Source organism: Oncorhynchus mykiss, chromosome 1 (genome assembly GCF_057628025.1).
Source record: "Oncorhynchus mykiss isolate SJ-2025 chromosome 1, ASM5762802v1, whole genome shotgun sequence".
NCBI classification, from domain to species: Eukaryota; Metazoa; Chordata; class Actinopteri; order Salmoniformes; family Salmonidae; genus Oncorhynchus; species Oncorhynchus mykiss.
Window position 1 is genome coordinate 80,424,618 of NC_143022.1, and position 15,564 is coordinate 80,440,181.

At 43.4% G+C, this 15,564-nt stretch overlaps 1 protein-coding gene across 50 annotated transcripts in view; it reads right to left on the minus strand.

Annotated features, from left to right (window-relative positions):
- Window positions 1-15,564, minus strand: part of LOC110529831 (ankyrin-3) — a 163,084-nt gene that overhangs the window by 31,414 nt on the left and 116,106 nt on the right. For 25 of the 50 annotated variants that reach the window (XM_090241637.1, XM_090241612.1, XM_090241577.1 and 22 more), the window contains 8 exons: window positions 14,602-14,799; window positions 13,845-13,943; window positions 13,007-13,105; window positions 12,611-12,709; window positions 12,170-12,265; window positions 11,179-11,251; window positions 10,894-10,950; window positions 5,433-5,556 (listed from right to left, as the gene is read on the minus strand). In XM_090241637.1, the coding sequence (XP_090097763.1) occupies window positions 5,433-5,556; window positions 10,894-10,950; window positions 11,179-11,251; window positions 12,170-12,265; window positions 12,611-12,709; window positions 13,007-13,105; window positions 13,845-13,943; window positions 14,602-14,799 (845 nt within the window). The remainder of the gene's footprint in view (window positions 1-5,432; window positions 5,557-10,893; window positions 10,951-11,178; window positions 11,252-12,169; window positions 12,266-12,610; window positions 12,710-13,006; window positions 13,106-13,844; window positions 13,944-14,601; window positions 14,800-15,564) is intronic. The other 25 variants (XM_090241594.1, XM_090241726.1, XM_090241718.1 and 22 more) reach the window with 1 other exon arrangement.

Genomic DNA, 15,564 nt, shown 5'->3' on the forward strand with positions numbered 1-15,564 from the left:
TAAATTCTCAAAAGACTTGGATCGGCAGGTAGGGCGGCAGGCAATTCACACATCCGTAATAAAACACACCTGCACGTGCAAAACACACCTGCACGTTTGAAATATGACAAATATAAGCACCCACCAAATGTGTACTATTTATCTGTGTTAGTTTGGGTGCTACAGAGATGATGGTCCTCTCGGTCTTACTGCACTCAGCTGTGCTGTGATGTGTTCCTGGTGTTGCAGACATACTGACTGAATGCAGTTGGTTGCTCCCCTTTGGCTTTTTCTCAAACTCTTCTTACTTGATTGTTTTAAAGGTCCAACGCAGCTGTTTTTTTTTTAATCCAACTATCCTTTAAAAATCCTTTCTGGTTAACAATTAAGTTCCTTAATGTGATTGTTTTTAATTAAAATGGTCAAACAGTAACAAAAATAGCTTGTTAGCAAAGAGCAATTTCTCAATCAAGAATTTTGCTAGGAATGTCTGGGAGTGGTCTGAGTGGGATAAATAAAATTCTGAGTCGTCTGGGTGTAAAAAAAAATACATCTGAGCGAAAAACTAGCTGTTATTGACAGAGAGGTTTGGAACTTTCTTATTGGTCTATTAACTAATTTATCGCCTGGTGATGTCACCAGGCAGGCCAAAACTCTGTCCGACCAAAACAGGCAGAAATTTGGTCTTTCAAAAAGCTCATTGGTCTTTCAAACTGTCACGCCCTGGTCGAAGTATTTTGTGTTTATTTTCATTTATTTGGTCAGGCCAGGGTGTGGCATGGGTTTTTGTATGTGGTGTGTTGGGATTGTAGCTTAGTGGGGTGTTCTAGTGAAGTCTATGGCTGTCTGAAGTGGTTCTCAATCAGAGGCAGGTGTTTATCGTTGTCTCTGATTGGGAACCATATTTAGGCAGCCATATTCTTTGGGTGTTTTGTGGGTGATTGTCCTTAGTGTCTTGATGTCCTTGTTCTGTGTGTATGTGCACCAGTATTAGGCTGTTTCGGTTTTCGTTACGTTTATTGTTTTGTAGTGTTTGTATTTAGATTCGTGTTGCTTCAGTTTAAATAAACATGGATCGCAATCTACACGCCGCATTTTGGTCCGACTCTACTTCTACCGAAGAAAGCCGTTACACAAACAGCTCTTACACTAAAAGAGCATTATCAGAATTTCCACAATTTCAGAGAATTATTTATTCAACCTCATAGTGTGGAAATATATATAACACACAGGAAAACATGTTTTTGATTGCACTGGGCCTTTAAACAATGTAGCCATGTTCTTTTAGAATAAATGTGTGTTTAACCTAGTCACGAGTGTGGGACTGCACTCTGTCTGTGTGCCCATGCGTATGAACTGTGTGCGGAGAAAGAGAGAGCAAAAACGCAGAGCTCAGCGTGTTTGAGTGAGCATGCTATTCAGCACAGAGAGAAGCCCTTTATTCAGCACTGCAGCTGAAGTTTCTAAGCAACTCTACTCAGCCTGAATGGTCTGGCATCCCAAACCTGCTTTGCCTACTCTCTCTGTGTTGATGCCTGTGTTTGCTCTTCACAATTCTCCTCCCTCCCTCTTTAGTACCCCTTAATCTCTTTCCTCCTCTCCCCCAATCTTTCTCTTGCCAATTCAATTCCATTTTGTTTTATTTGTGCAGAGTTGCTTCACAGTTACATTTTCATGGGTGCACTTACCAGAAGTCTCCTCTCTTTTCCCTCCCTCCCTCCTCCCTTACTCTCTCCTTCCGGCTTCATTCTGTACCATTTCATGCCTCTCAGTCGCTTTGATCAATCTGCCTCTGTCCCTCACCCCTTCCCTCGTTGCTATTCTAAACACTGCCATGCCTATTTCCCTCAATGCATTCTGCCTTCTCTCACCATCTCTATTTCACTCTTACTGTCTCTCCACATAGCCTACATGTGTTATTTGATCTGGAAAGAAAGTTAACATTTGCTTATCTGTGTCAGTTTAAAGAGTTGGTTGTGCGGATGATTGCTCTGTCATTCATCAGATAGATCCAAGGTAAAGTGTGTGTGTGTGTGTACGTGTCTGTCATAAGTCAATGCGGGATTTTTAGACAATAAGCCATTAAGGCCTTGAGGTTTCCATCTCTGCATACCAGAATGTGTCATTTTAAGGATTATAATATCTCCAATCCCTTTGTAAGCAATACTGCAGTACTGTTTGATTGTTACTGACTGAAAATGGACTGAAACATATTGATCCCTGGAAGTTACATAAAGTGACACCTTCAAAGAAATTACAAAGGGAAGGGTGTCACCTTGAACCACACCATACAAAAAGATGGGTTAATCAACTCTAACCAAAGCACCTGCCATTATAAAGACATAACACAAAACAGTCACATTCATTTTCTAATGTACTCTATTCATAACTTGTATTAAATATTACTTGGTTTATTTGCAAATGATGAGGGGTTTATATTGACTGATGAGAAAATAAGGTGATGAAAAATATTAGTGAGGTCGAAAAAGTTTCCCCAAATAAAGTCACCAAAAAACTCAGAGAAAGTATACCAGAAAGACTGACTATGGTTCATGGAGTCACAACGCACAGAGGATGAGTCAGGGGAGGGGAATATGTTTGGTGAAATGTGCTTTCTGCTCTTACCTGATCCTAGGGCTAGAGTGAGAAACAGAGAGTGCAAGAAAAAAAAAGGAAAAGGAAAGTAGAAGAGTGGTGAAGAGCAAAGCATTTTGAAAACGTCCAAGCAGAGAGGTGTTTTTATTTTCATGTGACATTGATGCTCTGCTTTTGCATGGGGTATGCTCCAAGCCTGGGCTTATAGTCTTTCTTTCTTTCTTTCTGTGTCTGTATTCGGAAAGTATTCAGACACCTTGACTTTCTGCATAATTTGTTACATTACAGCCTTATTCTAAAATTGATGAAATGTTTCCCCCCCTCCCCATCATCAATCAACACAAAATACCCCATAATGACAAAGCAAAAACAGCTTTTAGAAATTTTTGCACATTTATAAAATGTAAAAAACAAAACTGAAATATCACATGTTCACAAGTATTCAGAACCTTTGCTCAGTACTTTGTTGAAGCACCTTTGGCAGCTCTTACAGCATTGCGTCTTCTTGGGTATGACGCTACAAGCTTGGCACACCTGTATTTGTAGAGTTTCTCCCATTCTTCTCTGCAGATCCTCTCAACCTCTGTCAGGTTGGATGGGGAGCGTCACTGCACAGCTCCTTTCAGGTCTCTCCAGAGATGTTCGATTGGGTTCAAGTCCGGGGTCTGGCTGTGCCACTCAAGGACATAAAGAGACTTGTCCCGAAGCCACTCCTGCATTGTCTTGGCTGTGTGCTTAGGGTTGTTGTCCTGTTGGAAGGTGAACCTTGGTCCCAGTCTGAGGTCCTGAGCACTCTGGGGCTCAAGGACATCAAGGATCTCTCTGTACTTTGCTCCATTCATCTTTCCCTCAATCCTGACTAGTCTCCCAGTCCCTGCCACTGAAAAACATCCCCACAGCATGATGCTGCCACCACCATGCTTCACCGTAGGGATGGTTCCAGGTTTCCTTCAGACGTGACACTTGGCATTCAGGCCAAAGGGTTCAATCTTGGTTTCATCAGACCAGAAACTCTTGTTTCTCATTGTCTGAGAGTCCTATAGGTGCCATTTTGCGGGCTTTCATGTGCCTTAACTGAGGAGTGGCTTCTGTCTAGCCACTCTACAATAAAGACCTGATTGGTGGAGTGTTGCAGAGATTGTTGTCCTTCTGGAAGGTTCTCCCATCTCCACAGAGGATCTCTGGAGCACTGTCAGAGTGACCATCGGGTTCTCGGCCCTTCTCCCCCGATTGTGCAGTTTGGCCGGGTGGCCAGCTCTAGGAAGAGTCTTGGTGGTTCCAAACTTATTCCATTTAAGAATGATGGAGGCCACTGTGTTCTTGGGGACCTTCAATGCTCCAGACATTTTTTGGGTACCCTTCCCCATATATGTGCCTCGACACAATCCTGTCTCGGCGCTCTACGGACAATTCCTTCGAACTCATGGCTTGGTTTTTGCTCTGACATGCACTGTCAACTGTGGGACCTTATATAGAAAGGTGTGTGCCTTTCCAAATCATGTCCAATGACTCCAATCAACTTTTAGAAACATCTCAAGGATGATCAATGGAAACAGGATGCACCTGACCTCAATTTTGAGTCTCATAGCAAAGGGGTTAAATACTTGTATTTAATCCATTTTAGAATAAGGCTGTAACGTAACAAAATGTAGAAAAGGGGAAGGGGTCTGAATACTTTACGAATGTATGTGAGTGTGTATAGACTAGTGTGTGGCCCAGTCCGAGAGCAAACCATGCAAGGCCGATGTCATGAACAGAAAGGTAAGGGGAAAAGAAAGCAGCTGCTCGGCACCATACATTAACCAATCAATACAAAAGCAGAACAATTCCAGCACTGCAAAGAATCATGTCAGCAATATCTTTTCACCACACATATTCAACCAGTTAACTTTGCGATTCAAATAACAGCATAATGGCACAGGTGTATCATAGCACAGTATACAGGATAGTGCATGGTAACATAGTTTATAGATGCAAAACGTTATCAGAGAAAGTCCTTGATTTAGACATCATCACTAACTTTTACTGACTAAGCAGCCGTCAATACATTTGTCACATGGCTTTGGGAATTGGTGACATGAAGTTCCGAAAGCTTCTCTAGAGATGATAAAAGTGACACAGCCTTATTCAAACACCCGGACTTGATTCATCAAACCAGGAACAGCTGAAATGAGTTCACGCTTCATATTGAAATGATGTGTTAAACATCTCACACCATCCATTACAGCCTAAAAGCGGATCTAACTCCTCTTTCTTGATTTGTAAAACAGTGGTTCTGTTTTAAGGCCGTTTTTCCCCATAGTGTGCTGCTTCCTGACACCGTCGTTGTTTTTAGTCAGTCGACCATCCTCATGCATTTGCCAGCTGTCAGGGGCTCCACAATAGATGGCCAATGATGTGCTGTGGGTTATACAATACTGATCTAATGTGATTATGTATTTTCACCCAAGCTTGCCAGTTTTCTACTGGGTACTCAACTCTTCGCCTACAGCTGGTCATCCTCTCTTTGAATACTGTAGTGGGCAAAAACGTATACATATCTGACCAAAGGCCATATGTATAGGTGTAGGTATCGTGTAGGTATCAGTGACGTTGATCAATAGTCATTCTATGGCCCGTAAAATACTCAAACATGCTGAACCAAGTGGTAATAACATCTCTATTACATCTTCATTACATATGTTTCTATGAAGGACACTTAACTCACCACAACTTCTTACAATTTCACTGCTCCCATACAGTATCATCAACATATCAGCACATCTTAAACCTGTGTATATGGGCTAAACAAACGCACTGGCAATGCCAAACATGACATCGCGGTCAAGAGCATATAATGCCATAAGAGTGTCACATACCTCGCTGAGCGGACTCCAATGCTGAACCCCATGTAGCCCTCCTGCGGGAGAGAGTCGTCCCCCAGCTCCTTGAGGTCCTGGGGCCGCAGATATTTGTCAGTGTCGCCGGTCATTGCATCCTCACCTGGTGGAAAAGTCCCCAATCATTACTGTAAAGGCAATCCGAGCAAGAAGAGTGTTACAGTACTCCTAGAAAAATCTTACCACCACTTCATTATAACAGGCCTTGGATAATTAATCAGTGTCACTCTGATAACTAGTGGGCCAGAGTACTAGGCCCTATGCTCAGTTGGTAGGCTACTCATTGGGCTATAGTGAAGCTAAATAGCAGCATCAACACTCATAGGTCTAGGCTACTTGAAATGAATGACATGGTAAGAAATCCGTTACAATCTATTCATAGGCTAACGAAGTCCACTAGCTTGGAGATAGACAAAAGCTACTTGCAGCATAGCTCTTCTGTCCAGTAAAACAAAACGCAGTTTGTATTGACACTCAGGCCAAAAAGCGCTGGGTGTAATTAGACGCTAGCAGAACTCAAGCAGCAAGAGCACCTAGATTATCAAGGTGAAAAAAAACAGCAATCCTTTCCGCGACAATGTATCCCCTTTCCCCCTTCTGACCGACCCCAGCCTGCAACACATCAATCTTCCACCGCAGCCCCTCCCCCGGCAGCCCCAGTACCTCAGATAATGCCGCACTTTTGCTCGGATGGGCTACAATGTCGTTACAGCGCTTTGCTACATTGCAACACTGGTTCCTTCAAACACGCTCGCTTTCACACACTGACTGTAGAACGTCAAAGGTGAGTAATGTTTTTCAAAGCCAATGCAGTACTGAAGGCTATACTGTACGTCATAGCAAGCAAGCGATTCTCTTCTCCCTCTCCCAGCTCTCTCTCACTCACACACGGCTCTCTCCCGCCTCAGCTACGCTGTAGCCTACAATAACTCGATTGCGTACGAAATGGCTTTATGCACCAGTTCCCTGTATCACCTCCATTCGACAGCACTTCTCCATGAAATATGGCCTTTATGACTTACATAGAAAAACAGCCATGTCCGTCACCACTCTTATTATATTCCCGTGTTTGTCTTTATTTTCTAATTATCTGCAGAACAGTTAACTCCCACCAATAAATCCAGAGAGAGACGAGAGGCGTAAAAAAAATCTAATCCATTCATGTGGTTGCGGCTGAAAGAACTCGAAATCGAACTGTCCCGATTGTCTGTCCTTCCAGCCAGGGACTGTCCGAAAGCCTACTGTAACTGCTGCAACTGCACCTCTGCCGCTGCCGTTCCGTCTCTTGCTGCAAACAAAGTTTAAACTATGCGGAGTTTTCCGGGTAGAGCACATCCCTGAGCGAAAAAGTAAAAGTAGAAGCCATTTAAATTCGCGATAAGAGGTTTCTTTGCTTGTCGGCTCAGCTAAAGCTCATAGCATTGGATTTGGAGAGAAAGTCCACCAGTCCGGATAGCATCTCCGTCAATTCAGGCCGAATTGCACCGAAAACACAGTGGCAGAGGGATAGAGAGGTCGCGTTTGAATAATGTTTGTGGTTTGTCTGTTGCGCAGTAATCTGAGTGTATTCCAGAATGTAAACAAATACTTATTTTAGGACACAGGATAAACAGTTTGGGGAGAATGACCAGAGAAAGAGTCTTTGAAGAACAACCCACTAGGTTTTTTTCCTGAGGAGGGGGGTGGACAGTGGAAATATGGCTGCAATCCAAATGGGTGGACCAAAACTGCCCCCCAAAATGGATAATTGGTTCATCTTTTTGTCTCTCAAAGAAAGTAGCCTACATATACAGTGGAGCAAAAAAGTATTTAGTCAGCCACCAATTGTGCAAGTTCTCCCACTTAAAAAGATGAGAGAGGCCTGTAATTTTCATCATAGGTGCACTTCAACTATGACATACAAAATGAGAAAAAAAAATCCAGAAAATCACATTGTAGGATTTTTAATTAATTAATTAGCAAATTATGGTGGAAAATAAGTATTTGGTCACCTACAAACAAGCATGATTTATGGCTCTCACAGACCTGTAACTTCTTCTTTAAGAGGCTCCTCTGTCCTCCACTCGTTACCTGTATTAATGGCACCTGTTTGAACTTGTTATCAGTATAAAAGACACCTGTCCACTACCTCAAACAGTCACACTCCAAACTCCACTATGGCCAAGACCAAAGAGCTGTCAAAGGACACCAGAAACAAAATTGTGGACCTGCACCAGGCTGGGAAGACTGAATCTGCAATAGCTAAGCAATTTGGTTTGAATAAATCAACTGTGTGAGCAATTATTAGGAAATGGAAGACATACAAGACCACTGATAATCTCCCTCAATCTGGGGCTCCACGCAAGATCTCACCCCGTGGGGTCAAAATTATCCCAGAACCACACGGGGGGACCTAGTGAATGACCTGGAGAGAGCTGGGACCAAAGTAACAAAGCCTACCATCAGTAACACACTACGCCGCCAGGGACTCAAATCCTGCAGTGCCAGACATGTCCAGGCCCGTCTGAAGTTTGCTAGAGAGCATTTGGATGATCCAGAAGAAGATTGGGAGAATGTCATATGGTCAGATGAAACCAAAATATAACTTTTTGGTAAAAACTAAACTCGTCGTGTTTGGAGGACAAAGAATGCTGAGTTGCATCCAAAGAACACCATACCTACTGTGAAGCATGGGGGTGGAAACATCATGCTTTGGGGCTGTTTTTCTGCAAAGGGACCAGGACGACTGATCGTGGCTGGGTCTTTCAGCATGACAATGATCCCAAACACACCGCCCGGGCAACGAAGGAGTGGCTTCGTAAGAAGTATTTCAAGGTCCTGGAGTGGCCTAGCCAGTCTCCAGATCTCACCCCCATAGAAAATCTTTGGAGGGAGTTGAAAGTCCGTGTTGCCCAGCAACAGCCCAAAAACATCACTGCTCTAGAGGAGATCTACATGGAGGAATGGGCCAAAATACCAGCAACAGTGTGTGAAAACCTTGTGAAGACTTACAGAAAACGTTTGACCTCTGTCATTGCCAAAGGGTATATAACAAAGTATTGAGATACACTTTTGTTATTGACCAAATACTTATTTTCCACCATAATTTGCAAATAAATAAATAAAATATCCTACAATGTGATTTTCTGTTTTTTCTTTTTCTCATTTTGTCTGTCATAGTTGAAGTGTACCTATGATGAAAATTACAGGCCTCTCTAATCTTTTTAAGTGGGAGAACGTGCACAATTGGTGGCTGACTAAATACTTTTTTTTCCCCACTGTACCTCCCTAAACCATTACTCCTCTAAAATCATGACTAGTGATCTCTTTTAGACAGGGTGATCTAAGGAATGCGTAGTGGGATCAGCATGCCACTGCACTGACTACAGCAGGACAGGAATGACCTGTCATGGCCAATTGGATTGCCCTCCATAAGCGAGATGGCATGCACTGTGACAGATTACTGGTGTAATGCATGGTCAAATGTAACGCCATTATTCAGTAAGACTGTCAATGACACATTCCCAGACGATAGGTTTTCAGCATTTAGCTTACATTACATGTTTTATCATTTAGCAGATGCTCTTATCCAGAGCCATTTACAGTAGTGAGTGCATACAATTTTGTGCTCTTATGTACTGGTCCCCCATGGGAATCGAACCCACAACCCTGGCATTGCAAGCGCCATGTGTTACAAACGTTGCCACATGGGACCATATCTGCCTCTGTCAATCTTACACCTAAGGCCATATAGCAATGTAGTAAACTGTGAGGATAACCTCAACAGCTGACATGAGGTAAACTATTTGTTACCAATTTGATTATAGCATTACAGTATTGTATGAGAGGCCATTACAATGTGGAAAGCATTGAACATGGAGAGCAGTAAACATTGCAGTGTGTGTTTATCAGCCCCGATGTAGACACCGTAAGCACTACCTCTGATCAGTGAGCAGGTGAGTGTGTGGAACTTGTTGAGTCCAGCAGTATCATCTGACACAGAAACTCCACACCCCTCTCTACAGTTACCTAAGCAACACTCCATGGACAAATGTATCCATTTTACAGTAGTGTCTGTTAATTGCTTCCAAAACACTGGGTGACAACTGAAATGCACTGCAAAAAAAATGAAATCTAAGCAAGATTAAATATCTTATATTGTCTTATTGTCCCGCCTAGTTAAAAAGGTTAAATAAAAATTAAAAAAATATATTAAGGTAAAATATCTTGAAAAATATCTTGAAATAAGATACATTTCTTGTATTAAGCCTTTTTTTAAGATAAAAAAAATAAATATTAACAGCCAATGACATTGGATAATTTAGCTTGATAAGAAAAAAACGAATTATCACTCAATATAAGCTATTTAGTCTGGCTTAGATTTCACTCTTTTGCAGTGCATTTCAGTTGTCACCCAGTGTTTTTGAAGCAATGAATAACAAAGTTGTTCCTAACAACTATTGATACATTGGTATTCAAACAGTCAGCATAAGAGTGCAATTTGAGACCGGTAACCTGTAGCAACACTTGTCCCACACACTTTACTAGTTACAAGTAGTGTAACTGTATAGTTACAAGTAATGTATAGTAATTTATTACTGTATTTTTACCCAAGATATTGAAATACCATGTAACTACCATGCATGGTATTGTGGCAACAAAGTTAAAAGCACCATGAAACTCATCTTTACTACAATAGGAAGCCCATCTTCTGAAAACACCAGAAACCCTACCTCGTCAAAAAGTCTCTTCGATAACCCCCCCCCCCCCCCCCCAAAAAAGGCTTGTGAACTGACACTCTCACTTTTTTCCCCTTTTCTAGGGGAATTGCTGATAGCTGACATTGCTGATAGCTACTTTATTGAAGGAAAATGTACTTACTATGACTGTGATATGTGGTTGTCCCGCCAAGCTGTCTTAAGATGCACTAACTGTAAGGTGCTCTGGATAAGAGTGTCTGCTAAATGACTAATATGTAAAAAATAAAATGTAAAAGGAAGGCCTGTCCCTCAAAGCACAAATTGCTCTAGGGCTCGAATACTTAGCTACATGCAGTGTAACCAGAATGACTGTGGATAAGTCACACCAAACCAACAGTATCTTATCACAAGCAAAATAAAAGTCCAAAAGCTCAAACACAAATGTCATTTGTGTCCGAGGCTTACTTTCTCTGCTGATTTACATTTGCTGACATCAACTACTGATATGTGGATCAAACAAGATACTCAGAGAAAGCTGCATTTCAGTGTAGGAAGCAGAGAGAAAGAGGTGGGTTCTGGCTAGCGTGTTCCAGATTGCCAGGCAAACTCCTAGCAACAGCGGACAGTCAGTGAAGCAGCGAATCAGCAATGATGGCGAGATGGTTAGCTTTCCAACAGGTGAGGTGCAGGTGAAGGAATGGGGTTACGTGAAAAGAGTGAAACAAAAACAAAACTACTGCGTAGAAAAATGGGGCAAATACCTTCGTCAACATCTGAAATACAGTCGTCATTGAGAATTTCCGGCGCATTAGCCTTAGCTGTGTGATTTGAATACATACAGTTAATGGAATATTAATAAGGCATCAAATGGCACACTTTCACTAATATGAGATGCAGCCACGCATACTATATGATTCACATGCCTTGAATACACAAAACACAGGTTAACCCCAACCGGTCAACTCACTGTCAGCTTATGGGGTAATGCACGGCTTAGGTTGTCAGCGAAGTTTTGATACAGTCATATCAACCACTCATACTCATACCTTCATCGTCAGACATGTCCAGAAACTCGTTCATGGTCTCGGGGATGTTCATTTTGTGTTTTTCTGTCGCAGTCTGTTGATAAAAGAGTCCGGCATGAATAATGCAAATGAATGCTACTGTGCCCAGTGGCCCCTGATTGGCCCTGGGGGTCACTATTATTAAATCCCTCCTGACACGTCGACAGATCTATTTGAGGAGCATCAGGATATTCAACCTGGGCTTTTCACACAGTTAAGCATGTGAGAGAACATTCCTGGAATCACATGCAGTTACTCTTGTATACCGTTTCAGGGCCAAGTACTAATTTGAGATATGCATACAGTAACTCATCCAGTGATGTCAAGGTTTGAGTTGTACACAATGTGCACACTTCATGTTAGGATTCAGCCCCATGTCATCAGAGGAATAAACAACTGTTTATTCATTTATTATGTACTTTCAGATCCCCACACACAGATACACACATGAGGTTAGTGAACTGCAAGCACATGGTCAGATGACAGTAACACATACTGTACATGGAGACAGACCACTAGTCTGGATTGACATGTTTTTTCATCCACTAGGAATGCAGATCGACCGTTTGCTTTGCGTCACCATAACACACACGCAGAGATCAGCATGCTATGCACTGCAAACTGCCTCAAGAGTGGTACCCGGCCTACTGTTTGGGTGTGACCCTGTGATCAACACCTACTACCTGTACAGCAATGGAACACAAATCAAGTCTTCCACCGCTGCGGTGTCAGTTGAGATAAAGGCCTGTGTTCATGCCAGGTGAGTGGACTCTCCATTTCATGAGTTACAGTCAAATTGAGCGCCAGAAGCAATATTCACTGGACAAAGACAAGCTGTAACATTGGGGTTAGGCCCCACTGGTCCACATTAAATTACATAGACGAGCAGGCAAACAGACAGACAAACAAACCTACAGAAACCTAAATATGCAGACCAATGAGACAGACAGACAGACATGGCATGGCGTCTTACCACAGAGGTCAGATTCTCATCAGTCACTGGCCTGAGAGTGTCGACCACTGAGATGTAACCAAGACGACAGGCGATGGACAAGGCTGTGCTCCCGTTCTGCGAAGAGGGGGGAAAGAAATGATGTAGGTTATAATATGTGTTTGTTTTTACTTTGTTAGTGTGGCAACATTAGTGCTGTGTGTGGGGGTGTATTTAGTGCTGTGTGTGGGTGTGTATTTCTGTGCTTTGTGAATGTACAATGATACTGTATATGTATGTGTGTGTGTTTCTGTGTAGAAGTCTGTTTTTAGTGTGTGTGCGTGTGTCTGTGTCTGTGTGTCCATTACTATGTATGTACTGTATACTATTGTATGTGTCCTGCTGCTCTGTGTAGCCCTGCTGATCCAGGCCTCTGGAAGAGAGCTGCTGAGACAGCAGGTTTTCCCATCATGCCTCACTCACCACGGTCAGCTGATTGGCAGAGGCTCCGTGCTGCAGCAGCAGGTTGATGATGTGGGTGTGGCCCTGCTGCGCCGCCTGGTGGAGGGGCGTGTAGCCGTTCTGCAGACAGCGACAGAGAGAACGAGAGGGAGGGATGATAGTGAGAGGAAGAACGAGATGGAGAGAAATTGAGGGGAGTGGGGAAAGGGGATGCAAAGTGAAAACATGAGGGAGAAGATATAAACAGGAGGATAGCAAGAGAGTGACGGAGGGAGAGAGGGAGTGAGGGACGGGGAAGGAGGGAGTGGTATCAAAACAAAGAGAGTGTTAGGGAGAGCCAGCGAAAAACACACAAACTGACAAAGGTAAATAAGTTCAGCTCACATGAACACCACATGGGACAGACTTTCAGTTTACCTTTGTTTTGTCATCAACTCTGGCCTGGTTCTGTATGAGGAAGTCCGCCATCTTCACGTTGCCATAGTGACAAGCCACATGCAGCGGAGTGTATCCCATCTGTTTTACCCAAGGACAAGGAACCGAGAGAGAGAGAGAGAGAAGAAAGGAAGATGTAAGCTTTTTACTTCTCGTCCTGTGACATCATAGCCCTTGTGTGACCAGGAAGTAACTAACATAACATTTACACAAGTGTGACACAAAAATCCTATTATACAACAAGAACATCATAACACTTCTCTAATGGAGACACCTGATAGAAAATATGAATGAATGAACAGCCTTGGCTGTAAACCAGTGTGCTGCCAGCAAAACACAGTGTGTGACCTTGTGCTACTGCAGATCTCTCTCTGTCTGTGTCCCTGTCTAGTGAACGTGAGCAGCCGATGGGCAGCCTGCTGCATCAAGCTGGGGAGGTTACTGGTAGTGACGCACATACAGACACAAACACCTGCCACTCAGGTGTCTTCTAATCCTTTATTCATCCTACACCTGAGAACACAGTGCTGCAGTCAAGTGTGTGTGGGGGCAGGTGTTTATCTTTCCTTCAACATTTTATCGACCAGTGTATAGAATGGTGGAGATAATACATACACACACGCAACATCAATACATTATGTCTGTAACTTCATTGTGTTGTGGGTCTTTATCACTATTCTAAACACATGAATTAACCATCTACAACCCCTGGTCTATCATTGACAAGGAGAGTTGAAATCAAGGGCATCTCTCTGTCCCACAGGCTTTCACTCTGATAGTCTGTTCCCTGTGGTTGCCGTGGAAACAGCGTGACCTTCACCTTTGTCGAGGGGTCGACGTCCGCCCCCTGGTTGAGCAGGACTTCCGCCACGTTGACTTTGTCCTCCTGCGCCGCTAAGTGGAGAGGTGTGAGACCACTCTGAAAGAGATAGGCGCAATCGCACACACACACACACACACATTTAGAATTCATTTTCCATGCCGGGGGTTATCATAGCCATGTCAAAGCAATGGCTCTTTATTCATATTTGTTTTTAAAGAGTCACAGGGATAGTTAGCTAGCTAGGAGGTTGATTTTAAAGAGTCACAGGGATAGTTAGCTAGCTAGGAGGTTGTTTTTAAAGGACTTGGTAAATCCAGTGGCTCCTTTTGAACTCAGTGAAAAGTGTCAGTGAAAATGAGAGACTCAGCTGTGGTCTGATCCGCCATGCTAAAGACGGCGCTATACTGAGAAGTGTCATCTGCCTTCAACTCATTAGGATGACACAGGCCCTCTAGGCTCATATCAGTGGGCTTAAATCAGCCTCTGAAAAGCCTGGCCATTGGTGTATGCGCCTTTGGTAACACATGTGTCTGTGGTTGTGCATGTGTGTATGTGAACAGTAGTATGAGTGTGTTAGTTTCAGTGTTGATGATGTCCGGTCTTAAGGCCTATGAGTTATACAATTATCCTTTTCACATAAGTTAACCCTCCTGTGAGGCCAGGTGAGAGTGTGTGTGCGTGTGTGTATGTGTTTATGTGAATGTAGTATAGTGAACCGTTTGTGCTGTGTATACACAGTGTGTGTGTGTGTTACCTTGTTGCCCATGTTGACGCTGGCGTTCTTGGTGAGCAGCAGAGAGACCAGGTCCACACTGCCCCCCTGTGCAGCCAGGTGAACAGGGCTGATGCCCTGGCGGGTCACAGCATTGGTGTCCGCCCCGTACTCCAGTAGGGTGGTCCCGATGTCCATCTGGTTCTTCTTGGCAGCTATGTGGAGGGGTGTGTAGCCATTCTGAGAGGACGAGACACAGAGAACATGTATTCAGCACTCTATGTGTCCTCTATTCTACTCTACTCTATTCTACTCTATTCTGCTCTGCTTTACTCTATTCTACAACTATTATATTCTAGTCTATTCTACTCTACTCTATTCTACTCTACTCTATTCTACTCTACTCTATTCTACTCTATTCTGCTCTGCTTTACTCTATTCTACAACTATTATATTCTAGTCTATTCTACTCTCATTAGGGTTCTAGATAAAGAGATGATAACACACAGTACACTGTAAACATCCCATAGTCTTAGCTAGATGCATGGTTTAGCTTAAGGCCTTGGTTAACAGAAACAACATGTTTCACCCTCTTTTCCCTTCACTGGACACACTACTAAACAACAAAAGCCCCAGGCAGGCAGAAAGAGTCTTTGGCTGGGTTTTAAAGCCGGATCCATCCCAACATTCCCAAAGGGTTTCCCTGGAGAGGATCTTTAGTGGAGCTCCACTGGAGGTATGACACTACAGTGGGGCTTTAACTCCATGAATAGTCCTGGGAAGCAGGGCAGTGGGGGTGTAATAGTCCTGGGATGCAGGGCAGTGGGGTGTAATAGTCCTGGGAAGCAGGGCAGTGGGGGTGTAATAGTCCTGGGAAGCAGAGCAGTGGGGGTGTAATAGTCCTGGGAAGCAGGGCAGTGGGGGTGTAATAGTCCTGGGAAGCAGGGCAGTGGGGGTGTAATAGTCCTGGGAAGCAGGGCAGTGGGGGTGTAATAGTCCTGGGAT